General features: G+C 50.6%; 3 protein-coding genes across 3 annotated transcripts; 2 read left to right on the top strand and 1 right to left on the bottom strand.

The window, feature by feature from the left end:
• Positions 1-296: 296 nt before the first annotated feature.
• PRDX1 (peroxiredoxin 1) lies at positions 297-9,831 on the top strand. Its single transcript, XM_044302100.1, has 6 exons — positions 297-398; positions 5,567-5,683; positions 6,228-6,381; positions 6,814-6,936; positions 7,147-7,277; positions 9,592-9,831. The coding sequence occupies exons 2-6, from the start codon at positions 5,578-5,580 to the stop codon at positions 9,675-9,677; spliced, it is 600 nt and encodes a 199-aa protein (XP_044158035.1). The 5' UTR covers positions 297-398; positions 5,567-5,577; the 3' UTR covers positions 9,678-9,831.
• Positions 9,832-17,069: 7,238 nt separating this feature from the next.
• LOC122943116 lies at positions 17,070-21,361 on the bottom strand. Its single transcript, XM_044300581.1, has 11 exons — positions 20,950-21,361; positions 20,541-20,574; positions 20,070-20,218; positions 19,831-19,912; positions 19,478-19,661; positions 19,233-19,300; positions 19,083-19,159; positions 18,902-19,002; positions 18,602-18,684; positions 18,022-18,177; positions 17,070-17,727 (listed from the first exon to the last, which is right to left on the bottom strand). Exons 1-11 carry the CDS (start codon positions 21,013-21,015, stop codon positions 17,621-17,623), a joined length of 1,107 nt encoding a protein of 368 aa, XP_044156516.1. The 5' UTR covers positions 21,016-21,361; the 3' UTR covers positions 17,070-17,620.
• An 18-nt stretch (positions 21,362-21,379) lies between these two features.
• MMACHC (metabolism of cobalamin associated C) lies at positions 21,380-27,548 on the top strand. The gene is made up of 4 exons (XM_044300584.1): positions 21,380-21,498; positions 24,295-24,489; positions 25,762-25,914; positions 26,723-27,548. The coding sequence occupies exons 1-4, from the start codon at positions 21,421-21,423 to the stop codon at positions 27,032-27,034; spliced, it is 738 nt and encodes a 245-aa protein (XP_044156519.1). The 5' UTR covers positions 21,380-21,420; the 3' UTR covers positions 27,035-27,548.
• The last annotated feature ends 241 nt before the right edge of the window (positions 27,549-27,789 follow it).

Consider the following 27,789-nt stretch of genomic DNA (forward strand, 5'->3'; position numbering starts at 1 on the left):
TCTGCAGACATAAGACAACTGACAAATGTTCTGCTGTGGGGGTGGGGGGTGGAGGGCTTTAATTAATCATTCAGTGAGATGCTCTGCAAGACAAAGAAGGTGAGATGTTCTGTAGCAGGTGGAGGAGGAAGATGAGCTGTACTGCAGGTGGAAGAGGTTGAGATGCTCTGCAAGAAGACAAGGGTGAGATGTTCTGCAGCAGGTGGAGGAGCCTGAGATGCTCTCTGACAGGAGGACTAGAGTGAGATACCCGGAAAGTAAGAGGAGAGGGAGTGATGCTCTGCAAAAGAGGGAGGGGCAGCAGGAGGGGCGTGGCCAGACATCAGCAGGATATAAGGCAGCTCCCGCGGCTTCTCTTCCCGCCTGCTGCACCGACCGAGCGCCCTGAGACCAGCACTGTAAGTGTTAACACTGGGGGGCCCGGCACTGGGGGCCACAGCACAGGGGATGGAGCATGCTGGGGAGGGTTGGCGCCCTTGAACTTGAACCACGTGACTGTGACCTTCTCGCGGCCGGTCCCCCCCGGTCGCAGTCTGCGCCTTATTTGCACCTGTCCTGGCGCAGAGTAAAGTGGGGAGGGGAATAATGTCCACACCAGGCGCTGCTGTCCGGGCCCATCCCCCCGTGTACCGCACAGCGGAGGAGACCAGATTTGTGGCTTCCTCTTTCATAACCTACAGCCCCATATATGGAGGAGGAGGGGGGTCTATAGGGGGAGCACGTGACCCCACCCGTATGTACTAATGCGGTCCTGTATCCTGTGTGCCCCCTCACCCCCCTATACATGGTGGGGTCCTGTACCCTGTGTGCCCCCTCACCCCCCTATACATGGTGGGGTCCTGTACCCTGTGTGCCCCCCATACTCATCTGTCTCCTATGGGGGTCCTGTGTGCTCACCCCTTATACCTAGTACAGGCCTGTCTCTTATGGGATCCTGTATGTGCCCCCTCACCCCTATACATGGTGCAGTCATCTGTCTCCCATGGGGGTCCTGTATTCTGTATGTGCCCCCTCACCCCCTATACATGGTAGCCCTGTCTCCTATGGGGTCCTGTATACTGTGCCCCCTATACATGGCGCAGTCACCTGTCTCCTATGGGGGTCCTGTATACTGTGTGCCTCCCTATACATGGTGCAGTCATCTGTCTCCTATGGGGGTCCTGTATTCTGTATATGCCCCCTCACCCCCCTATACATGGTACAGTCCTGTCTCCTATGGGGGTCCTGTATACTGTGTGCCCCCCCCCCCTCACCCCCTATACATGGTACAGTCCTGTATACTGTATGTGCCCCCTATACATGGTACAGTCCTGTCTCCTATGGGGGTCCTGTATACTGTGTGCCCCCCTACACATGGCGCAGTCATCTGTCTCCTATAAGGGTCCTGTATTCTGTGTGCCCCCCTATACATGGTACAGTCCTGTCTCTTATGGGGGTCCTGTATTGTGTGTGCCCCGTATACATGGCGCAGTCACCTGTCTCCTATGGGGGTCTTGTATACTGTGTGCCCCCCCCCCCCCCTATACATGGCGCAGTCATCTGTCTCCTATGGGGTCCTGTATACTTTGTATCTTGGTTCTATATGTTTTGGCGCTGCGGCTCCCTGTATGTAGCTGTTGGAGCATGCTGGGGGTTGTAGTGCCGGGGGCCTCCAGTAACTTTTGGGCACTTCTAACCAGGAAGACTCTGCAGCCGGATATCTGTCGCTTCCAGAGCAGTGGGGGGTGGGTCGCCTGCAGCCGGGGTCATTGTCAAAGTCCTCACGCCCTGATAAATAATAGATAACAGTATCTGATCACATCATCGGGGTGAATTTATGTGGGATGCTCCTGCAGTCGGGCTGTAATCTGCCTAAATTAGGGGCCCCCTCTGGACAGCAGGGGCCCGGCCGCTCCATCCAGCGAGGATGCTCGAGTATCTGCTCTGGATTTGGTGCTGATGACACTGGATTTGGCAGGAGACGAGGATTGTGGAATTTCTGGCAGCAGCCGGGTCATCGGAGCGTTACAGTGTATCAGGTTATCGCTGGCCGGAGTGTAGACAAGTGTTACATTGTATCTGGTTGTGTACTGGCTGCTGTCGGCCTTGTTACATTGTACCGGTTGTATATTGTCACCTATAGACCGCGGCTCGGGCTGTACGTAGTGTCCGCCTCAGTCATGTGTCCCATTGTATGTAGGATTATGTCTGGCATCAGATCGACTGTTCTTAGCCGTTACGTTGTATCGGGATGTGTGCGGGGCTGTTGCGCTGTGTCTGCGGGGCTGTTGCGCTGTGTCGGGGTGTCTGCGGGGCTGTTGCGCTGTGTCGGGGTGTCTGCGGGGCTGTTGCGCTGTGTCGGGGTGTCTGCGGGGCTGTTGCGCTGTGTCGGGGTGTCTGCGGGGCTGTTGCGCTGTGTCGGGGTGTCTGCGGGGCTGTTGCGCTGTGTCGGGGTGTCTGTTGCGCTGTGTCGGGGTGTCTGTTGCGCTGTGTCGGGGTGTCTTGCGGGCTGTGTCGGGGTGTCTGCGGGGCTGTGTCGGGGTGTCTGCGGGGCTGTGTCGGGGTGTCTGCGGGCTGTGTCGGGGTGTCTGCGGGCTGTGTCGGGGTGTCCTGCGGGGCTGTGTCGGGGTGTCTGCGGGGCTGTGTCGGGGTGTCTGCGGGGCTGTGTCGGGGTGTCTGCGGGGCTGTGTCGGGGTGTCTGCGGGGCTGTGTCGGGGTGTCTGCGGGGCTGTGTCGGGGTGTCTGCGGGCTGTGTCGGGGTGTCTGCGGGGCTGTGTCGGGGTGTCTGCGGGGCTGTGTCGGGGTGTCTGCGGGGCTGTGTCGGGGTGTCTGCGGGGCTGTGTCGGGGTGTCTGCGGGGCTGTGTCGGGGTGTCTGCGGGGCTGTGTCGGGGTGTCTGCGGGGCTGTGTCGGGGTGTCTGCGGGGCTGTGTCGGGGGGTCTGCGGGGCTGTGTCGGGGTGTCTGCGGGGCTGTGTCGGGGTGTCTGCGGGGCTGTGTCGGGGTGTCTGCGGGGCTTGTGTCGGGGTGTCTGCGGGGCTGTGTCGGGGTGTCTGCGGGGCTGTGTCGGGGTGTCTGCGGGGCTGTGTCGGGGTGTCTGCGGGGCTGTGTCGGGGTGTCTGCGGGGCTGTGTCGGGGTGTCTGCGGGGCTGTGTCGGGGTGTCTGCGGGGCTGTGTCGGATTAGATCTAGTATCGGTATCTCCTGCCTCTCTCTCCTGGATTATTTCCTTCTAGTAAACTTTGATTATTTGTAATTGAATCTGGAGCCGGTAACGCTGTGATTCTTGCGCAGGAGGATTATGGGTTTACGCTTTGCCTCAGACGCTGCATTCCTCACGGTATTTTCAGTTTTCGTTGTGCTTGGTGGCTCCTTTCACAGATTACTGTTTGCTTTTGGGGGGGGGGGGGGGGGGATTACATTTGTCGCTCTATAGATTTCTGTTTTAGAGGCTTGTTCCATCCATTAGTTCTGTTTGCACCTCATAGGTGGCATAATACATTGCCTTACATCTGCTTGCTGTCAGGGAATGGGAACACTTGTGGTTTACACTGTAGGGCTCATTCACATGCTGCTTATTTGATACTAGCGCAGGAGATCTTGTGACTTTTAACTTGGTAATACTGATGCAACCTGCAAGGTGTGCACAAGGCCTGAGATTCCGTCCGGACACGGTCCTGCTGACGCAGCTGCAGGGCTCCGAGGACGGTTCTGACTACGGACCTTTTACCTGTGTCCATCAGATGCCTCCTACATGGCTGGGTGACTCCCATACACTTGACTGGAGAGGTGTAATTCACTGCCAGCAATCGGATCTTGAATGTGATAAGGAAGTGAAGCGCACGTTATTAGAAAGTTGCAGAACGTGTCCTGCAAGGAGGATGTGGCCGCATTTACATCCAAGGGGAAACTCCCTTTAAATTCTATCCCATGGTGCTCGTTGGGGTCAATGAGTTTGGTGACTTCACGGAGATTCCTCTGTGCTGCAGTGACCCCCCCCCCCCCCCCCCCCCGCACACTATAGGTCAGGGTCTTTCTTTACATGTTGCCCTTTGGAATCCAGAAAACTACTTGATGCTTGGATGTATAGAGGTGGAAGACGTGAACCTTGACCGAAAGTTAATGAATGACTTCAAGTGCGGCATAAGATGTGTGAGCGGCAGAAACCGCAAACGCTGCCGCTTCCCATCTGCCATCTTGACCTTGGTGGCCTCGGTCTCTGTGGCCCCCACCACTTGTAAAACGCATGGTCTTCTGGAGGGGTCTGCGCCGTGACGCTCGCTGTGCCTTTCCCAGGGGCTGTAAACCTGGGGGCTAAGAGGGGTCCTGGGAAAGTGAGGGCTGACTGTAATCTGGGTACAGACTGGGGGAAGGGAGTCGGTGGGGACCACGTGTGACATCTGTGAGACGCACTGAAGACGTGAGGCTGAGCGCGTATCTGGAGATGTGTGTACGTGAAGGGGGCGCACATGTATACACAAACCATAAACCACTTGCTCTCAGCAGAAACATAAGGAATGAAGGACCATATCCGCACGTTCCAGAACGGCACCGGAGACCCCTGGGTGGTCTGTAATCGCCTCTTTCTTAAAGCGCTGTGCCTTTAAATGCCCCCTGAGACCTGAGCTCTTATGTTGTGGGGATTATTACAGTCTTAGTTATTGTGTTACATTGTTGCAGGGTCTGCGCTGCTTCCTGTGTTTGGCTAACCCACCCATCTAGGGGGGCATTCACACGACCGTAAGTGTTCTGTGGTCCACAAATTGCGGATCTACAAAACACTGATACCGGCCGTGTGCGTTCTGCATTTTGCGGACCGCACATGGCCGGCGCTATATAGATGGTGCCTGTTCTTGTCTGCAACTGCAGACAAGAATAGGACATGCTCCATATTTTTTGCAGGGCCGCACAACATGACAACGGATGCCGACAGCACACCGTGTGCTGTCTGCGTCTTTTGAAATGATTGCGGAACGGATGCGGATCCATTTGTACGGTTGTATGATGCGGTCACGGCGCTCCACATTGTACCTTGGCCCCTTCAGTGCTGGACTGAGAGATCAGGAGACATTAGGGGTCCCTGCTGATTACAGAGCTATTACCCCCCCCCCCCCCAATTCCCCAATCTCCGTAGGTCCATACACTAATCACAAGAGACATCATTTACTTAGTTGCAGCTTTGGCTGTAACTGGAGTATAAGATATGATATAAGATGATCAGCACAAAATAACAAATTATTTGGGTCTTTTTAGGTTCTGAAATGAATCATGTGACCCGGCTGACGCCACCTGCAGGGGGTCACACGCTTGAGTAAAACCTTTGGGTCTCCCTTGGATATGTCCTGGCTGCTCGGATACAATGTATCGCTCCATGCCGGAGGTCTCCAGGGAGGTGCAGCGCTGTATGGCTGAGGTAGAGCCCCCCTTTAAGTCTTGTAACTCCAGGTTCCAATCATTGAGGGCTGCGGCGGTTTCCTCGTGTTCTCGCTGTCGCATGTTCCTTGTCAGTTTATTAAAGTCGCAGCATCTAATTCTGTGCTGATGGAATGAACGGGAATTAATGACGGATGCTTTTCTTATTATTTTTTTAGACTAAATCATCATGTCTGCCGGAAACGCCAAGATTGGTAAACTCGCTCCTGACTTCACCGCGAAGGCCGTGATGCCCGATGGACAGTTCAAGGACCTGAAGCTCTCTGACTATAGAGGTGTGTGGCTCATGAAGTGTTAATGCGGAGGTTTGTGGAGTCGTAGGACCCCCCCGGCCATACATTTGATATAGCAGAGCGTTTTCCCAGCAACTCTCTCCCGGACCCCCATTACACGTGCAGGCTGAACATACATATCTCAATGGGGAGCGGGATCAGACATGATGTGATCGCTCTGCCTGATCCTCATCTTCCCTGATGTCTACAACTGGGGAGGGTTGGTAGTCGCCATATACATTAGACGGCTTTGAGGTCTGTTCACACAAAGCAGCCAGACTGCAGGTTATTGGCACAGACCTTCATCTCAATGAGCTGCAGTGTGAACAGGCGCTAAATCCATCACTTCTCGCCCCCAGTAATGGACCCAGTCTCTGTTATCTGGCGGTACGCAGCACCCATGAAGATCGCTGGCCATCAGGATAGTGCTGTGAGCCATGGCTTCTATCAGGGACGCCTCGCTCCATTATTTACCTGTGAATGGGGGCTGTAGAGCCGGATGGCAAGAGCTGATCTGTCGGCCCATTGTGTCGCCTTCCACCTGCAGGGAAGTACGTCGTCTTCTTCTTCTACCCCTTGGACTTCACCTTTGTTTGCCCCACGGAGATCATCGCCTTCAGTGACCGCGTGGAGGAGTTCAAGAAACTAAACTGTGAGGTCATCGCGGCGTCCGTGGACTCTCACTTCTGCCACTTGGCCTGGTAGGTCCCTTGCTGCAGCGTCAGGTGCTAGAGTCCAGGATTTAGCAATGTCTGAGGCGCTGGAGACATCGGAGCGCAGTAGAGTCTCCACCTTCACCAAGATCTCTGCTTTCTGTCAGTAAATGATCCTTGCCTAGTTTTGGTTACAATGTGTCGGTGCAGGTACAGGCTATCCTGTCTGCACTGTACGACGCTTGGCTGTGTGAGCAGGGCTAGGTCAGGATGGGCTTCCACCCACTGAATAGAAACTACGCTTTCATTCACTGACTGCAGGCAAAGACCGCTACATGTCCGTGGTGGAATATTCAGGGTTTGAGCAGGGGGCTTGAATTTGTTCTTGCTGCAGGTTTGCTTTGCGCTGGATCAGCTCTGCTATGTCCGATTACTGTGTCGTGGATTCCACTCTTAACCCTTCTATGTCTCTGCTCTCAGGACCAGCAGTCCACGGAAAGATGGTGGCTTGGGCTCCATGAACATCCCCCTGGTGGCCGACACTCTGCGCAAAATCTCTACAGACTACGGTGTCCTGAAGGAGGACGAGGGGATCGCCTTCAGGTGAGGTGACCGTCATTTAGTGGGCAGCGATTGTACACAATGGCGGCAGGAGGAGTGTGGCCCCAGGGGATAAGGGGCCCTAGTGTGGTAAATCTTTCACTCGTAAAAAGGGTTAATTTAAAGGGCCCCAGAACAAAGTGTGAGCTCTGTTTCCTATTGCTCCCTCCCTGCTCTGCCGCTTGCTGACGTCTCCATGTTTCCTTGGTTCAGAGGCCTCTTCATCGTGGACGACAAAGGGATCCTGCGTCAGATCACCATTAACGACCTGCCCGTCGGCCGCTCTGTGGACGAGACCCTGCGGCTGGTACAGGCCTTCCAGCACACGGACAAGTATGGTGAAGGTGAGTGGTCTGTGCAGGGGACCGGACGGGTTTCACTTCAGTTTGAGGTTCCATGTACCTCATGCCGGAATGGTTTGGTTAATTTTAAGCCCACTGTTCTTGAGGGGTTTTATTCCAGAACTCGCCATGCTTTACGCTTCTGTTGCTCCCCTTGTCTCTTGGGGTTGTTTGGGTCCGTACAATGATATGGACTGAGTGATGCCGTCCCTCAGAATAAGGGGGTGCAGTCATTGTATCTTCCAATTCCCAGTTGATCAGCTCTTACAAGATCTCGGCTTCTTGACTCGCAGTGTGAGCGGAGCTGTTACAATGTGTCAGCGCTTTTACTTTTGGTACAGACAGTGGTCTCATTGGTTCAATTGCAGACCTCAGAAGCAACACTACCGTGCCGCCACCTGCGCACACTGCAGAATATGTGCGGTTTTCCCACATAGATTCCATGATGAGAACCACAGGGTAGTGCAGTACCAGCAAAGTGTTGGGTGACACAAATCCCGTGTACCTGCCGCGTGGACTTCAATCTGCGGCCTGTAGATTCTGCAGCAGCTCTTTTCCTGGTCCCGGGTGTTGGACAGTCTGAAGGGTAACAACTGCTGATCTAAACTGGAGAGGTGCTAGTAACGCTGCCCCCACCAGACATGCACTGGGGGGGTCAATGGCTGCTGAGCCCCTTGTGAAAAGAACTATATGAACACAACTAATGGCCTTTCAGTTCTTCACTATTTATGATGCTTGCTGTCAGTGAACAAGAACAACATTCAGAGGTCGAAACCTGGACAGAGTCCTGCTCTCACAGCTGAGGGTTTGTTACAGTTGCATCCAGTATGTACAATGCTCTGTGATCTGAACGCAGCAGTTACTTTGCTACAATGTATCACTCTGGAATCCAGGCTGTTTACCTCACACATTGTCTAGACTGGATAAAAGTGTAACAAACCCTCAGCTGAGAGCTGAACTGGACCTGTACAGGTTTACTGCCTCTCGGTGTAAACGGTCAGTCACTCGCAGTAACCAGAGCTCTTGAAAATGTCGACCATTTGAAACCCTCAGGAGACTCTAAGGTTCTTCACACGGAATGTCTCGGTGTTAAACAAGTTCTAGTTGGAGCAAAAAATAAATGTAACTTTACCCTTTTTTTTACCCTACGTTTTGCGTAAGTGGGCGGGACTTGTACAACCCGAGCAGTTTAAAGTAGGACCGGTTTCGGATTCTAGGGCCGGCCGGCGCCTCTCATACATTTGGTGTATTCTGCCTATGAAATTTTGTCACACTTCGTTTGGTGGTAAAAGGTGAATTGTGTTATGGATTCTGTTACCACGGACCATAACGCAATTCTGACGGAATGCCTTTAGAGGAATTCCGTTATTCATTCCGACATGATAGAAGTCTGGGCTGCAAAAAAAATCAGTTTTGCAGCCCATAGACTTCTATCATGACTGAAATCCTCTAAAGGCATTCCGTCAGAATTGCGTTATGGTCCGTGGTAACAGAATCCATTCACCTTCTACCACCAAACGAAGTGTGAGGCTATTTCTCTCTAGCGGTGTTAGAATCCGGCAGGCAGTTTCGCTGTAGGAACTACGTGCCAGATCTGGCAAACTGTATACAAACCGATGCCCTTGTTTTCCGGATCAGTCTCATCCGGTATAAATTTTTCCAAAGATCATAAGTGAAAATAGCTCCTCCTATATCGCAGTGCATGAGCAGCCTGGAACAATCGGATCCGGCGATGCAGGAAGTTCCACAAACCTTGGTACCAGATCCGGCATTAATAAATCTCTATGGAAATTAGTGCCGGATCCGGCAAGTGCGGTATTGTTCCAGGATTTTGGCTGGGAAAAAATGCTGCGTTATTTTCTCTGGTCAAATACCGTAAAAGGGACAGAACTGAAGAGATCCTGATGCATACTGAACGGATTGCTTTGTATTCAGAATGCATTAGGACAAAACTGATGTGTGGTTTTTTTGTTTTTTTTTTTGTTTTTTTCCGGTATTGAGACCCTTTACTGGATTTCAATACCAGAAAAGGATAACACTGGTGTGAATGGGCCCTTATCCAGCCTGAGCACAATAAGTCTACAGAAATGTCCTGATACAGTGTAACAAAGTATCAGTCTAGAATCCAGCTAAGACAACTGCAACAAACCCTCAGCTGTAAAATGTATTAGGTCCGTGCAGGTTTTCAGCCTTTGCAAATGGGATTGTAGGATAACTGACAGCAAGCAGAGGAAGTGAATCACAGCCTGTTAGACAGTTTCTTAACGTTCTGATTGAGCTGTGTAATTCCTGTGCCCTGTCCTCTTGTCTCTTGCAGTCTGCCCGGCGGGATGGAAGCCCGGAAGTGACACCATCAAACCCGACGTCCAGAAGAGCAAGGAGTATTTCTCCAAGCAGAAGTAGGGGCCGGACCCGCTGCGTCGTAGTCGTCTCTGTATAGAAGGTTTAATGTATTTAAGGAGCATTTTCTAATGTAGAACATGGCGCCCGCCGCGGCGTCGCAGTCCTGGTGGCTGACGCTTTTTGTAAAGACCAATTAAAGTTCTTTCAGGAATGACCTGGTGTCTGCGCTCATTAGTGACGTCACGTGACCGGCCTCGTGGGGCTTTCACTATGGCCGCCATCGTTTCCTTCCAATCTGAGATTGAGAAAAGCAATCTCCGAACAGTGCAGCCAAAAATGAGTTCCCCTGTGACGATTGCATGTCCTGCCGCCGGGGACACGGCCAGCGTGAGCACATGGCAGCCCTAGGTCTAACATGTTACAGTATAGTGCAAAGAGGATTTCTACATTGTCCCCATCTCTTCCCCCCCCCCCCCCCCCCCAATTTAGGGCCTGGAGTCTGAAGCCGCTCCTCCCATTTGGTTAAGGGTCTATTCACGCATCTGAAGTGTATTGCGAATCCGCAGTACCCCCATAGAAATGCTTATTGTCCGCAATTGCCGACAAGAATAGGACATGCTTTATTTTTTATTTTTTTTACGGAGCTGCAGACTGAGATCTGCGGCGAGCTCCGTAAATGTGGATAGCGCACTGTGTGCTGTCTGCATCTATTCCGTCCCCATATAGAATAAATGGGTGCGCACAATTGCGGACGTGTGAATGGAGCCTAAGGCCTCGTGCACATGACTGTTGTGTCTTGCAGAACCACAAAACGTGGCTGGTGTCTGTCTGCGTTCTGCAATTTGCGGACCAGCACGGACAGCCATTGAGATAACTGCCTGTTGTCCGCAAAGCGGACAAGAAAAGAACCTTATGGGGCAAGGATGTGGACAGCGCATGGAGTGTTGTCCGCATCTTTTGCAGCCCCATTGAAGTGAATGGGTCTGTAGCCAAGCCGCAAAAACTGTGGCTCGGATGTGGACCAGAGCAACAGCCGTGTGAATGAGGCCTAAGTGTTACTCTTGGCCAGGGATCAGCACTCCAGCTGTTCTAAAACTACAACTCCCAGAATCTTCCTTTTTTTAATTCTTTGGGTGTTTCAAGAACAGCTGAGTAGGTGTGCATGCTGGGAGTTGTAGTTTCACAGCAGCTGGAGTGCTGAGGAGTGCTTATGCCTGCTCCAGTCACAGCCAAAGCTGCATTTATAATTCTACAGGATGGTATTTTGGCCTTTGCTCCCAAACAGCTCAGAATTCACAGCTAGAACAATTACCCGTCAAAAGGTGTAATTAATGAGGGAATCGGAATTCACGGCTTATCCCTCATAAAACATAACATTTATGATGATCTACATTGATATAAACAACCAGTTTATCGCGGTCCACCGTCTTGTAGGTAGGGTGAAGATGATGTATATCCCGGGCACTGTCCCTACAACCGTGCACCCTGCCTATGACGGAATAGCTGCACCGCTGGGGTGATCCTGTATCAGGAACCCCCTAATTTGGTATGGTCCTCTTGTGGAGATGACCTGTCGCTCACATACATAAAACAATAAACAAAAATGTGCAATTGTGAGAAGTCGAAAGTGACCGCACGGTGTATACAAAGAAAACCGCATCTCAAGCTACAGTGATAAAACCGCACAGTCCGAGCCGTCCGTAGTTATGAGGGTTGCTGGGAAGATGATGGGGATAGAATTTATTCAGATACAAAATTCCCCTAATATATGGTCCCAACGTGTTTTGCCCTGTTCAGTGTAGGGCTCCTCCAGGGACCATAAAGCTGTACACCGCAATCCGTGTCACCAACACAGGCCTAGTGGATGGCTACTTTCCCCTGAATATCAAAACTTTGACAATATAAGCTGAAGACATTTCTAGATGAAGTTCATAGTGTAAGTGGTTCAATGGCTGATTACATAGAAAGGGCAAACTGATGCAGGTTACGGCTGCTGTCACACCGGCGTTTCTGGGTCCGCGTGTGCGATCCGGTCAGGGCTCAGTCGCCCAAAATGGATCAGTTCAGCCCTAATGCATCCTGAATGGAAAAGGATCCGCTCAGAATGCGTCAGTTTGGCTCCGCTCTGGAGGCCGCCTGCAGTGTTTTGTGTCCGCCTGACAATATGGTGCGATTGAAACCGGATCTGTCCCCCATTGACTTTCAATGTAAGTCGGAACAGACTTTTACTTGAAAGAATAATGCAAATGGGTCCGTTCTGACCGGACACAAGCGTTTGCATTATCTGTGCGGGTCTGTCTGTGCCGATACAAGATGGATCCGCACCAAACGCACGTGTGAAAGTGGCCTACGGCTAGGTCTACACGACATTTGTCGCGCAACAATTTTTGTAATGGCAGTCTATGGTGTCGCAACGTAACAGTCACAGAAAATCCATTTGAGATGTTGCAGTGCGACACCATAGACTGCCATTATAAAAATGTTGCCGTGTAGACCTGGCCTTAATACAGGACTAGAACGCTGCTCCCGAAGGTATAGAATATATATATGCACGTTGTGACTGTAAGACGATTAACACTGATTAGATCACGTTTGTCACATAAATCTCCTCCAAATGAAGGAATCGAAGCCAATCATCCGCTAAAGACGTGAAGGCGAGTGCTGGATGTAAGGGATGATGCACACAAGTATCGTGGGGTGTTGCCTCAGATACAGCCCCGTATTGGCAGATATACGCTGTAAATAGACGCATGCTGTAATACCAGGCAGATATATTACTGCGCAACATTGAGCGATCAAATACGTGGTCGATATGCTGTGTAATGATGGCCGGTGCCGCACTGTCAGCGATATACAATGCTATGTCTAACGCAGTTAGGTAAAAGATGATACTCATGTCGGCCAAACATGGCAGATTGCTTGCGTGCTGCCAGAGATGAGTCCATGTTATAAAAGCGGGAGACTTTGCAGCGGAAGTCCCTCATGAGGACGCCAGAGTCGTGGTTCTACCCGCACGCAGGATAGACTGGAGGGCGGGTCTAATTAGTGCCAATGCACAAACCAAAATCACATGACCCGCTATTGAGTGGGCCAAGTGCCGCCAGACTTCCTGATCTGGTGACCACGTTTCAGATCACATGACTGGAGAGTTGGCGTCATATAGGATATAAGATATCCAGCTCAAATCATATTATTGGAGGGCGAATCGGAGGAGAGTAAAATCAGCCTGAACAACCTTTATATATTAGAAACATAGAATGTGTCGGCAGATAAGAACCATTTGGCCCATCTAGTCTGCCCAATATACTAAGTACTATGGATAGCCCCTGGCCCTATCTTACATGAAGGATGGCCTTATGCCTATCCCATGCATGCTTAAACTCCTCCACTGTATTTGCAGCTACCACTTCTGCAGGAAGGCTATTCCATGCATCCACTACTCTCTCAGTAAAGTAATACTTCCTGATATTACTGTTAACCCTTTGCCCCTCTAATGTAAAACGATGTCCTCTTGTAGCAGTTTTTCTTCTTTTAAATATTCTCTCCTCTTTTACCTTGTTGATTCCCTTTATGTATTTAGCAGTTTCTCTCATCTCCCCTCTGTCTCGTCTTTCTTCCAAGCTATACATGTTAAGGTCCTTTAATCTTTCCTGGTAAGTTTTATCCTGCAATCCATGTACCAGTTTAGTAGCTCTTCTCTCTCCAGAGTATCAATGTCCTTCTGGAGATATGGTCTCCAGTACTGCGCACAATACTCCAGATGAGGTCTCACTAGTGCTCTGTAGAGCGGCATGAGTGCCCCCTCTGTCTACTGGTAATGCCTCTCCCTATACACCCCAGCATTCTGCTAGCATTTCCTGCTGCTCTATGACATGGTCTGCCTACCTTTAAGTCTTCTGAAATAATGATCCCTAAATCCCTTTCCTCAGATACTGAGGTTAGGACTGTATCACTGGTTGTATATTCTGCTCTTGGGTTTTTACGCCCCGGGTTCATTATCTCGCACTTATCCGCATTACATTTTAGTTGCCAGACTTCTGACCGTTCCTCTAGTTTTCCTATTGATATTATCACATCCATAACGGAAGGTAAAGCGCTCTAATTGTTCGGTTATTTGAAGATGGTGGAAGTTTACAAGAAGTGGAGTTTTTATATTTTAGCCGGACATTAATATTAGTTTCAATATAAAAAGAAAGAGAATAAATCGTCTGGTTCATCACAGGAAGCATGAAAAACCCGTATTCTCATAGAGGCCAGAAGCGGTGACCGTATTAAGGGTAGAGGTCCATTTAGCCACCTATCAGCGTCGCCCCCTCTAATAGATTGTCTGAAGGGCTCAATCTCATGTCTGGATAATGGCTTGTCGCGTTTATTCCGGATATCTCCTATATGTTCCAAAATCCTTTTCTTGAATATTCTGCTAGTTTTGCCTACGTATTTTGGTCCACAGTCGCACTGGGACAGATAGACACCAGCACCCGTGTGGCAGAAGAGCGGCCCCGGAGATCTTTGTTTGCTGTCCGCGCAGGTATCGCCCGCATGGATATATTGGCATTGGCTTTACCTTTACCGCATTTAAATGTAACAAGTTTTCTATCGGTGAACCAAGAACCTTTTGGAGGGGGTTTGAAGGCGACCCTGTAGTATTGTATCCCCTATACTCCGTCCAAGTCTAAAGGTGATCGCCGGGAACTGCCTCGAGATCTGGATCCGTTTTTACAGGGATCAATACCGGCCATGAATTTCCCGGATTTGATGGGATGTCGTATTAAAAGTCGCTATTATTCGAACCACCTCAGCTTGCTTCTTCTTGTCTTTGGGTTGGAGTTGTCAGCCTCTGTCTAGGACGTTAGCGTTTCCGCACGCCTCGCAGCGACACGAGTCCGGACACCCGCTTTGTTTGAATCGGTGGAATCCTTATCATCAGAGCAGTTTCTCTGAATTCTGAGAAACTGCCCTTTCGGGTTTGGGTGAAAACTCTCCCATCTTAGTAGGATGTTCGTCTACGTTTTTTTACGGTATAGGGTGGTTTCGATACAGTTGTCCTCGCCCCTTTGAATCCGTGTGTCAAGAAAATTGATAGAGTCAAAAGTAAGAAATAAAGCTATATGGTTCCATTTAACGCCTCCATAGACAATGTGAATTCTTCCTCCGTTCCGGACCACAATAGCAGAATATCGTCCCTAAACCTTGACCATAACGGAATGTATTTGGTCCAGTGGGTCATAGACTCGGAGAACACGACGGTGTCTTCCCACCAGCAGATTTGCATAAGTGGGCGCGGATGGGCACCCATCGCGGTGCCCCTGAGCTGGTGGTAAAAACAACCGTCAAATACAAAGTATGAGATGTAAAAGTTGGATCACAAAATGATTGTGTTTAATCAATTGGATGGATCTAGTAGAAGAAATACTTCACCGCTGCCAGGCCTTGGCCATGGGGAAGTGTAGAGTGCCTCCTCTACATCAGTTGAGGCTAGCCATGTGTTGGGTTCAATGGTTATATCCTCCAGCTGCTTCAGTAAGTCAGTGGTGTCTCGGCGGTAGGACGGTAGAGTCGGCACACTGGGTTAGGCTCCCTGTACCCGATACTATCGGTCGGCCCTTGAGGGGGTCAGTCGCTGTATGAATCTTGGGAAGACCGTAAAAAGGGCAGCACAAAATCAGACTCCTTACGGTCAATGAGTCTCCCCTCAAGGGCCTCCCGTAGTATCTGGGTCCGTTCTTGTAAATATGTCAGATTTAAGTAATCCATAACTTTTTGAATCCGATAATAATGATAAACACTTTTTTTTATATTGTTGAAGATTTAAAGGAAACCTGTCACTGGGATTTTGTGTATAGAGCTGAGGACATGGGCTGCTAGATCACCGCTAGCACATCCGCAATACCCAGTCCCCATGGCTCTGTGTGCTTTTATTGTGTAAAAAAACCCGATTTGCTCCATATGCAAATGAACCTGAGATGAGTCCAGCACCGCATCCTCAGAAGCTCCTCCCCAACGTCAGAAAGCCAGAGCGCCGTAATCTCGCGATGCACGAGCTAGCGCATGCGCAGTTCCTCCCCTGAGGGTAATGCCAGCACAGGGAAGGAACACTATGAGGACACTGCGCATGCGCTAGCTCACACATCGTGAGATTACGGCGCTCTGGCTTTCTGACATCTAGATCTCAAGTTTCCGACTTCAGGAACAAATCAATATTATCCTCCCCCAATGTTTTGGGGGCATTTTGTTGCTTTTGTTCCTGAGATTAGTGAATGGGCCCCGTCCCCCTGGGCGTTCACTCTCATCCAGTAAGGGTACATTCACACGACCGTATTATTTTTTCCGCATTTCGCGTAATAGAAGCGGACCCATTCATTCCTATGGGTGAATAAAATGTGCGGACAACATTCAGTATGTCGTCCGCATCCGCGTGTCCGCATTTCTATTCCGCAAAAATATGAAGCATGTCCTACTTTTGGCCGTACAAATTGGCCCACAGCACCAGTCAAGTCAATGAATCCGTATTTTTGAAGACCATAATTCATTTTTTTCCCTTCCTTCTGTTTTTTGTGGACCGTAAAAAACGGAACACATACTTGAAGTCATTTGTCTGCAAAATACAGACACACGGTTCTGTTATTTACAGACCGCAAATCGGAAAGGATTACACACGGTCGTGTGAATGTACCCTAATTGTACCAGATCTTCAAAGCCAAGATCACTGGGTTCAAGTCCTAGTTCCTCACATCTCCTTATATCTGAGGACCTAAAAACGCGTTGGGGCCATATATGAAGAGAATTTGTATCTGAATAAATGATATCCCCATCATCTTACCAACAACCCTCATAACTACGGACGGACGACTCGGACGGTGCGGTTATATCATTGTAGCTTGAGTTGCGGTTTTCTTTGTATACACCGTGCGGTCACTTTTGGCTTCTCACAATTGCACGTTCTTGTTTATTGTTTACGTATGTTAGCGACAGGTCATCTCCACAAGAGGACCATCCCGAATTAGGGCCTTTCTAGGGTAATTAAGAGGTTCCTGATACGGGATGACCCCATCGGGGCAGCTATCCTGGCGTAGGCAGGGTGCACGGTTGTAGGGACAGTGCCCGAGATATATATCATCATCACCCTACCTACAAGACAGTGGACAGCACCATAATGGACCGCGATAAACTGGATGTTACTTTTGGGTTGTTTATATCAATGTAGATCATAATAAAGGTTCTGTTTTATGAGGGATAATCTGTGAAATCCCAAACAGCTCAATCCTCTGATAACGGCACCTACAGGCCCGGGGCCGAACAGGGATGCAACCGGAAACCAGCTCTGGATGTAATTATCGGTGTAAGGGCTGAATGTAGCATGGTTACCAGCGAGAGAACCTCCATACTTTACACTGCAGGCTGTAGTCACAGAACTGGACAAGGAAAACTAGAAATAAGGTGTATATTATAAAATGACGACATCTCTCTCAACATTTCTATATAAAAAAAATATCACAAAACGAACCGTAAATTTAGGAATCAGTTCACACTGACAAACATCACTGTGTATGGCCCTTTAAATGAGCACAGTCCTGAGTATGTCGGAGTACATTCAGTGCCCTCCCTCAAAAAAAAAAATCAACATCTGATGAAGACAAATTGTTCTCTAAATTCAAGAAACAGTTAAAAAAATAAAATACAATAAAATCTGAGCAGAGCAGCACAGAGTACTTCAGCCTCCCCTTGTACTGCGGCTTGTGTACAAGTCTTTGGGCTGTAGCATCATGGCGCAGGTGCACAGAACGGCGCTACAATCGTCATCCATGTTCTTTCGCGATTTTCAGAGACTTTAAATTCATAATTGTGATAAGATGGCAGCCCCGCCCCCGCGCAGCAAGATGGCAGCCCGGCCCCTGAGCAGCCGCTGAAATGTTACAAGATAAAAGAAAAAACTCTCCCAGTCGAGCATTTTTCGATGACTCCTCCGGTCCTGATTATTTTGGCCAGTGACCCCCAACATTCATTCAGAGGTCACTGAAATTGAGCTCCGGGGCGCTGTCTGAAAGGTCGTCCAGGTCATGGTTGTGCTGGCTCCTCCCATCGCCGCTTGCGCTGGACTTTTCTCTGGACCCTGCAGGAGTAAAAAATAAATAAAAATGTGTCGACACGCAGGACATCACTGCCAGTGGAAGACACTAATACTGTGCCACCACTAGGGGGAGCTCTACATCCAGCTCCAATGGACCCGTCGTCTTGGTGCTCCCCCTAGTGGGGGTCAGTCCTCTATTGAAGATCTCCTCTTCATGGCTGTAAATGGAAACCGAGAACTCGTCCTGCGCCCAGAGGGGGGAGTTTGTTACAATGTGCCAGTGTATCCTGAGGGGAAGATTGCTTTCTGGCAGTGATCATTGGGGGGGTCAGATACCTCTGGAGACCTCCGCAGCAGCAGCAGCGCTAAGGCTGTACGACGACGAGTCCTCGGAGCTGATGTCGGCCAGACTGATCCACGAGCGCGCGTCCTCCGCGGAGGAAGAGGAGGCCGAGCGGCTGAGCTCCTGTCTGCGCCCAGATCGTCTATGGGCTGTGGAGAGTCAAGAGAGGTATAGCGGTTATACTATACAGGAAGTGACATCACCGCCCTCCAGATATATTATACAGGAGGTGACATCACCGCTATCAGTGATATTATACAGGAGGTGACATCACCGCTATCAGTGATATTATACAGGAGGTGACATCACCGCTATCAGTGATATTATACAGGAGGTGACATCACCGCTCTCCAGATATCAGTTATATACAGGAGGTGACATCACCGCTCTCCAGATATCAGTTATATACAGGAGGTGACATCACCGCTCTCCAGATATCAGTTATATACAGGAGGTGACATCACCGCTCTCCAGATATCAGTTATATACAGGAGGTGACATCACCGCTCTCCAGGATATCGGTTATATAATACAGGAGGTGACATCACCGATCTCCGGACACATGACACGCACCGGGCCGCTCGCTCCGCGCTCTGGGGGCAGACACTTCCCCCTCCAGGATCCGCACGTTCTCTTTCAGGTCTCCAATCGCTGATCTGCGGAGGATTCTCAATAAACGATCACAGAATATAGTAATTGACAGAAAACGATCACAATTTCCATGGGGGGGGGGGGTCACCTGTGCGGACCCCTCATCCGATAACCTGGAAGGTCCGGCACCAGGTTATCAGAGGAGGTTATAGTTAGGGGGACACTATATGGCGGTACAGCTCAGAAGAACGCGGAGCCCGGCGTGTCGGACACATACGGTACCTGATCTGCAGCAGATCTCGCTGCATTCCCTGCCCGTCTGCCCGCACCCGATCCAGCTCCTGGGTCTGCGCCTGGTGGCTGCTGCGTATCCTCTCCAGCTCCTGGGGAGATCGTAGACGTCACACGAGCGGCAGTGATCAGCGGTGCAGCCGGCACCGGATCCTGCCCCTCTCCCACCTACCGTGGCGTTTTTCTCTTGCGCCCGCTTCAGTTCCTGCCCACCTGAGATTTGCCGCAGTAAGTCGTCCTCTTGGCGGCCTATAGGAGAGAGGCAATCATGGTGACGGAGGGGTTCCAGGACATGACCCCCTCCCCAGCAGGAGACACTCACGGAGCCGCTGGTGCATGTAGTCGGTGTCTCGCCGCAGACTCTCGTACTCTTTCCATATTAACCGCTTCCTGCAAGTGACAGAAATATATAAGACACCCTGCGGAGCTGAACTCTCACTACTGCTCTGTGTCATCGGCCGTCTTCTCCAGAGCTGCATTCATAATTCTGTTACTTGGACCAGTCAGAAGCGCAAGCTGAATTGTGCGACATTAACACGGATGGCGGCGAGTCGCCTTTATACTCACGTTTCGTTCACCTCCTGTAAGATGCTGGCGGCAGAGCGCAGCGAGGGGCTGGCGGAATCTCTCACTCTGTCCTCCAGGTGGCGCAGTTCGACGGACAGTTCCTGCCGCAGTCCTTCCATCTTCCTCTCCAGCAGAGACTCTGACGCGTCCAGTCCACGCGAGGCGCCGAGCCGCCGCACCTCATCTGTGCAACATGTGAAACATTACTGGCACCCGCCCCCTGGGGTGCGAACGCACGACCCCCACATCACGCCCCTGCCGGGGTCCAGGCTAATACGGGAACGGGGACCTCGGATTTCTATGGCGGGAAGGTCGTTACCGATCAGATTATCCGGTGATTATAAGCTTATTACCTTCCAGGCTCTGAATGCGCTGGACGTGAAGGTCGCGGTCCCGCTCCAGGCGTCCGATGGCGTGATGCAAGGAGGTTATCATCTGGCGGTAAAGGGGAGACGGGGGATCAGGGGAATGAAAAACAAGGGCCCCCCGGGGTCATCAATGTGGGGCGGGGGGGGGGGGGGGGGGTCCTACCCCCAGGACACCCACTCCAGCAGCTTACAATGGCGCCGCGTGCGAGCCGATGACATCATACCTTGGCCTGTGACAGCAGCTGACTGCTCAGGTTCACCATGTCTTCAGAGGACACCAGCGCGGCGGGCGGCGGGCGCGGTGAGGCGGGTTTAACGGCCGCTGTGTCGACATACAGCGCTCGCCTGACAGGAGGCAAATCAAAGCAGAAATCTGAAAAAATAAATAAATAAATCACCATCATAATATACGGACCATCCGCGTGTCGGAAAACAGCTCTTACAGACTCAGAGTTCTTCAATATCTCTGCTTGCTGTCAAGGAATAGGGACAATGTAATTACTGGAGTCCAGGACAGGAGAGAGATCAGGGAGAAAGGTCCACACTGATACACAGGAACGAACCCTCAGCTACCAGACGTAAAATAAGGAAGTTCTGACTTACTGACAGCAAGCAGAGATCTAAGAAGAAATCAAAGATGTATTAGAGCGTTGCAGAACTTTTCTGCTGTACCCTCCAGGGAGCTGCGATCTTACCTTTGGCGAGGTCTCCCCGGGTGTTCAGCCGCTCCTGCAAAGAACAGAGCGTCAGGCGGGCACAAAACACCAACCGCAATGGGGGCCCCGGGCCCCTGGACGTTACTGCTCTCTGTACATGGCCGACATCAGAATGAAAACATCCTTCTCACAGCGGAGGGTTTGTTACAGTGCAGACAGGAGGCTCTGCACAGAGTTTGTTACAATGTATCAGTCTGAATACAGCTGTAACAAACCCTCAGCTGTGAGAAGTGGTTCTCAGCATATGCAGACTCAGGAATGTTCCCATCCACTGACAGCAAGCAGAGGAACATTAGGCTATTAGGAAGACCCAGAGCTTCCATTACACAAGGCTCTGTCGCAGACTGGCATCCAGGGGCCCGTAGCTCGGGGGCCACATATTGCTCACCTTGATCTTCGCAATGCTGTCGTCGGCCGCCGTGAGGACCTGCTCCAGCTTAGAGTCCCAGTTCATGGCGGCGGCAGATCCTGGAGAACGTACAGATCTATGAGGAGCTGAGGGGTCGTTACAGTGTACCCGGTCCAGATAATCAGAGCACTAGCTGCACTGATACAGTGTAACAAAGCTTCAGCTGGGGTACAGACCACACATAGAGCGGGACCCCGGCTCCTCTCACCTCCGCTGATCATTCAAACCGTCTCCCGGGCACCAGCAGCGTCCAGCGCTCGGTAACGGCAGATGCCGCGGAGGAGGCCGGGATGTGTAGTTCTCTTTGCTTAGTGTGGACTACAGCGCCGGCAGATAGAGACTACAAGTCCCAAGGATCACCGCGCCGTAATGTTTGTACACGTCATCAGCCCCGCCCCCGTACTACAAGTCCCAGGAGGCGCCGCGGCTAGAGGTGACTGTGGCGGTGTCATGGGATCACACGTGCAGATCCTGGAGAAGCTGCGGGGGGCGCTACAGCCGCAGGGGTTCGAGGTGCACCCTTTCCAGGTAACCGGCCCGCTGTGACCCCCGGAACTGATGATGGAGGAGGCTCAGTGAGGAAGAGAGCCCATAGAGCAGGCTGCGGACAAACTACTACTCCCAGGGTGTTCTGACAGGGTGTGTAGTCCTGCAGCATCGGGAGAGTCACCTGGTGGATATGACTGACCCAACAAGATGTTCAGTGTGTAAGAGCCTGAAGGTGGCAAAGTGAGTAAGAGTCTGGGCAGCCTGGATGACAGCTGGAGGCTAATCAGGGCCAGACTGTGGTGCAGTGAGTAAGAGGCTCGGTACAGGGAGCCATCAGCAATTCGGTGGAGATACCAGGGGACTCAGTGGGTTAGAGACCACAGAAGGCGGAGGATCAGTGGGTAAGAGACCACAGGAGGTGGAGGATCAGTGGCTAAGAGACCACAGGAGGCGGAGGATCCGTGGGTAAGAGACCCCATGAGGTGGAGGATCAGTGGCTAAGAGACCACAGGAGGTGGAGGATCAGTGGCTAAGAGACCACAGGAGGCGGAGGATCAGTGGCTAAGAGACCACAGGAGGCGGAGGATCAGTGGCTAAGAGACCACAGGAGGCGGAGGATCAGTGGCTAAGAGACCACAGGAGGCGGAGGATCAGTGGCTAAGAGACCACAGGAGGCGGAGGATCAGTGGCTAAGAGACCACAGGAGGCGGAGGATCAGTGGCTAAGAGACCACAGGAGGCGGAGGATCAGTGGCTAAGAGACCACAGGAGGCGGAGGATCAGTGGCTAAGAGACCACAGGAGGTGAAGGATCAGTGGCTAAGAGACCACAGGAGGTGAAGGATCAGTGGCTAAGAGACCACAGGAGGTGTATAGATGTTGTGAAGGCTGGGACATATATACATGTTTTAAGAGACTGTAGAACAAGCATAACATAAGAGGCTCAGTAATTAAGAGACTTGTAAGCATATATGACAGGTGGATGCAAAGAAGGAATGCACATTCAAAAAGACAAAGGATGAGGCTTAGTAGGTAAGAGACAAACAAAGGTATACGGCTGTTGTGGAGGGCCAGTGGGTAAGAGATTGTAGAGCAAGCATGACGTAAGTTGAGGCTGGAAAGCATTTATCAAAAAGGAATATATTTATGGTATGGTGGCTCACTCCGCATACAGTTGTGGAAATGGGTGCTACTAAGTCTATTTATGACTCACCCAGTCATAGGTAGAATAATATATAGAAAAGTGTAGAAAGACTGAGCACTCGCCAGCTAGACCAATTGGAGAACAAACGAATATGTAGCAAAATATTTTATTTAATATTTAAATAAAGCCCTGAATCTAAAAATGTAGCGGAATCAATAATATAATATACAATAAAAAATTTGATGTTCACATATAATGAATACACCTGTAGTAAAAAATGCGGTTATATATATATAGCTTAAACAATAATAAAAAACATGTTAGGGCAATTGTTCACAGTGCATATGTAGAAAATTGGAATAAATATTTGGTAGACTGCTGATCAGTTCGGGGAATATGCCAAATATAATGTCCAGATCGGGATATTGTAATAAATATGCGATCAGTCACTGGTTAATACAATAGATGCGCCAGATATGGTATCCAATAGTTGTCAGTAATCGAAGAAAAATTGATGTCCCTGTGATAGTTCACTTCTTATATAATACTTTGATGCAATGTAGCTAGGTGGACATGTGTTTAAAAGGGTATAATACACCTGTTAAATGCCGTCTAGTGTGAGCGTAGCCGTGGCGTCCCACGAGGCTCACTAAGTTAGATTCGGCGGTACCTTAGACCAGACTAAGGTACCGCCGAATCTAACTTAGTGAGCCTCGTGGGACGCCCCGGCTACGCTCACACTAGACGGCATTTAACAGGTGTATTATACCCTTTTAAACACATGTCCACCTAGCTACATTGCATCAAAGTATTATATAAGAAGTGAACTATCACAGGGACATCAATTTTTCTTCGATTACTGACAACTATTGGATACCATATCTGGCGCATCTATTGTATTAACCAGTGACTGATCGCATATTTATTACAATATCCCGATCTGGACATTATATTTGGCATATTCCCCGAACTGATCAGCAGTCTACCAAATATTTATTCCAATTTTCTACATATGCACTGTGAACAATTGCCCTAACATGTTTTTTATTATTGTTTAAGCTATATATATATAACCGCATTTTTTACTACAGGTGTATTCATTATATGTGAACATCAAATTTTTTATTGTATATTATATTATTGATTCCGCTACATTTTTAGATTCAGGGCTTTATTTAAATATTAAATAAAATATTTTGCTACATATTCGTTTGTTCTCCAATTGGTCTAGCTGGCGAGTGCTCAGTCTTTCTACACTTTTCTGGAAAGCATTTATTACAGAAGGAATAGACATAAATGATTGAGGATGTGGCTCAGTGGGTAAGAGACCGAGGATGGTGTATGTCTGAGGTTGATACTCAGTGGGTAAGAGACCTCAGAACGCGTATGGCTGTTTTGGTGGATCAGTGAGTAAATGTCTGAGAAAGGTATATGTCAGAGGTGGAGGGTCAGTGAGTAAGAGAACAAATTATAAGCCTGAGGTCTGGGCTCAGTGGAAAAGACCATTTAGAACAAGCATGATATCAGATGCTCAGAAGTTAAGAGACTGGAAAGCAGTTGACAGGTGGATGCACATGAGGGTGTGGCTTATTGGGTAAGAGACTGCAGAGCACTCTGTACTGAGCCATTATAATACAGCTGACCCCACATTCTGGATTTGCACGTCACCCCCTCCCCTATGTTTCGGCTGCAGGTTGGTTGGTACAATGGCGTCCTGGAGCCCGTCTTCCATCTCTCTTACCCTCCTGACACGCTGGCGTTTGTCGTGCTGAGCGCTCCCGCCATGTTTGAGAAGTCCTTTAAGCCTTTCCTTGCTCAGCAAAAGCTGAAGAGTCTCCAGGACCCGATCGACCAGTGCGTGTCACACTATATGGCGCTGGCACAGGAGGTGAGGGGGGCAGGGCTTGGGGGTGGAGAGTTAGGCATGTGCGGAGCCTGGAGGAAGAAGTTGAGCTTGGAGGTAGACAGTTCTGCATGGGTGGGGTCTGGAAGAAGGGGTTGGGCTTGAGGTAGACCGTTCTGCATGGGCGGGTTCTGGAGAAAGGGGTTGGGCTTGGAGGTAGACAGTTGGGCATGAGTGGGGTTTGGAAAAAGGGTTTGGGCTTCAGGTAGACAGTTCTGCAGGGGCGGGTTCTGGAAGAAGAGGTTGGAGGTAGACAGTTGGTCATAGGCGGGGTCTGGAGGAAGGAGTTGGGCTTGGAGGTAGACAGTTCTGCATGGGCAGGGTCTGGAAGAAGGGGTTGACCTTGAGGTAGACCGTTCTGCATGGGCAGGTTCTGGAAGGGGTTGGGCTTGGAGGTAGACAGTTGGTCATGGGCGGGGTCTGGAGGTACAGTTCCACATGGGCGAGGTCTGGAGGAAGGAGTTGAGCTTGGAGGTAGACAGTTCTGCATGGGCGGGGTCTGGAGGAAGAAGTTGAGCTTGGAGGTAGACAGTTCTGCATGGGCGGGGTCTGGAAGAAGGGGTTGGGCTTGAGGTAGACCGTTCTGCATGGGCGGGGTCTGGAAGAAGGGGTTGGGCTTGAGGTAGACCGTTCTGCATGGGCAGGTTCTGAAGGGGTTGGGCTTGGAGATAGACAGTTGGTCATGGGCGGGGTCTGGAGGAAGGGGTTGGGTTTGGAGGTACAGTTCCACATGGGCGAGGTCTGGAGGAAGGAGTTGAGCTTGGAGGTAGACAGTTCTGCATGGGCGGGGTCTGGAAGAAGGGGTTGGGCTTGAGGTAGACCGTTCTGCAGGGGCGGGTTCTGGAAGAAGGGGTTGGAGGTAGACAGTTGGTCATAGGCGGGGTCTGGAGGAAGGAGTTCGGCTTGAGGCAGACAGTTCTGCATGGGCAGGGTCTGAAAGAAGGGGTTGGGCTTGAGGTAGACCGTTCTGCATGGGCGGGGTCTGGAGGAAGGGGTTGGGCTTGAGGTAGACCGTTCTGCATGGGTGGGGTCTGGAGGAAGGGGTTGGGTTTGGAGGTAGACAGTTGGTCATGGGTGGGGTCTGGAGGAAGGGGTTGGGTTTGGAGGTACAGTTCCACATGGGCGGGGTCTGGAAGAAGGGATTGGGCTTGGAGGTAGACAGCTGTGCATGGGTGTATCCTGAATAGGTGGGCGGGCCAGTCTGACAGTGACATCACATGGGACAGCGATCTGATTGGTCTCTGGTTTCTTCCGCAGAGATTTTCCTCGCACAGGATTGACGTCATCTACGACTACGAGCTTCATCCCAATCGGCGGCCAAAGGCTCTGATGCAGACGGCGGCGCACGTGTCCGGAGCGGCGTACTACTACCAGAGGAAAGACGTGGAGAGCGATCCCTGGGGGAAGAAGGTGAGTGCAACACTGGCTGCCAGGAGGAGGCGATGAGGGATCAGCACCAGGCGTGACAGTACAGGGGGCCCCGGGAATTATTAAAGGGGCACTCCACAGGCACGTGGGGGAGGGGCCCCTGCTTGGTGGACTGCATCGTCATATACAGTGTGACTGTTATTACTCAGCTGCTGCAGAACCTCTTTAAATAGGAGGGAAGGGATCACATCAGTCACAGGGAATGGTGGTGGAGGTTCTGCAGCAGCTGAGGGATGAGTTATAAGCTGTGCTGCCCCAGCTGCTGCAGAACCTCTTGGACATGGGAAGTTTATGTCAGGATGGGGGAGGGTCTGCGGTGATGAAGGGGACCCCTGGGTGAGTCTCAGCCGTCTTGTGCAGGTTTATCGGATTACTCCCCCCATCCTCCTCCTGAAGATTAGTGGAGAGGCCGGGGGCAGAGTCCACGGGTTAGAGTTTCTGCTTCTTCATCTGTCAGGGGACTGTGCGTGCCTGGATTCTGTTCATCCTGAGCCACCTGATTCAGGAATAGAATGCTAGAACTACAGTGGATACTGATACCTATAAAAAGCAAAGGAAGGAAAAAAAGGGGAGATCTAAAAACATCCACGGTCATTCAGCTGGGTGACAACTCCTATAGGGGACTGTGTAGCAGTTGTCGCCCACATTGGGGTAACGTTCAGACCTAGTGAATCGCCCCTCTCCCCTTCTTTTCATCCAGTCCTGCAGTTCCTCACCATGGCCACCGGGTGGCAGTATAGTACCAGCACCTATTCCTAATGCTGCTTTCCTGTGTCTCTTGCTCCTGCAGAAGATGTTCGGGGTCTGCATTCACCCGCGCTTCGGGGGCTGGTTCGCCATCCGCGCGGTGCTGGTGTTTGCCGATGTCCAGGCCCCGGGGTTGGAGCAGACCCGGCCCATAGACTGTGTGCCCAGCAGGGAGGACAGGATCAGCCTCCTGGAGAACTTCAACTGTAACTGGAGGGACGGGAGGTACCGGGACGTGCTGCCGGCAGAGGAGAAGTATTCGGCGGAGCAGACTCTGTACTTTGCTACTCCACCTGCAGAGAGACTGAAGCTGCTGGAACTCTGGGGTCAGATACACCCCATCCCCCCCTGCTGAGACTGTGACGGCTCCTCTGCTCTGTATCATCACGAGTTGTCTCTGCTGGAGATTCCGCTGGTCACTGATCTAAGAGGGACCGTCCCCGTCACTTCTGTGCTCCACAAATAATAAGCGCAATTTTTTGTAGCGCACTGAAATTTTTTTTTTTAAATGGCGCCCCCAGGAACATGCGCTGTATTTTACACCCCCCCCCCCCTCTCCTGACATCTTCCCCTCTGTTATAGAAATAACTTCCCTCTGTTATTCCTCCTGGAAATGTATGACTAATTTACCAAATGGGGGTAGGGGTAGGGGTCCCCTGCACAGTCCAATCAGTGCTGACCATGTAGGGTGCACTCCTCATAACATCCGGGTCTCAGATTTCCAGAAGGAATAACAGAGGGATATCACAATAATGAGATACTGTATGCACTTCTGGGATTCCATATTTAAGTGATTTCTGATTTTAAGTTATTTTGTGATTTATTTATTATCTGGAGATTTTATTAAACAATGGAAACTTTTATTTTCATAATGTAGATCCTAACAAAATCTAACCCTGATGTGCAGTTTATAACGTATGCATGGCCCGGGGCCTTACAGAGGTGAATAATAGGGGAGGATGGAAGGATGTGGCCCCTTTAAGGAATTTTCATGTAAATAAATGTAGTTACTTTGTAGATACTTTTTGCTTTACTGTTTACAAACAGGTGTTTTCTCCATTCACATCCAGAGCTGCTTTCAAAATTCTGCAGATAGCAATGAATGGTTTA

The sequence above is a fragment of the Bufo gargarizans genome, chromosome 7 (genome assembly GCF_014858855.1).
Source record: "Bufo gargarizans isolate SCDJY-AF-19 chromosome 7, ASM1485885v1, whole genome shotgun sequence".
Lineage (NCBI taxonomy): Eukaryota > Metazoa > Chordata > Amphibia > Anura > Bufonidae > Bufo > Bufo gargarizans.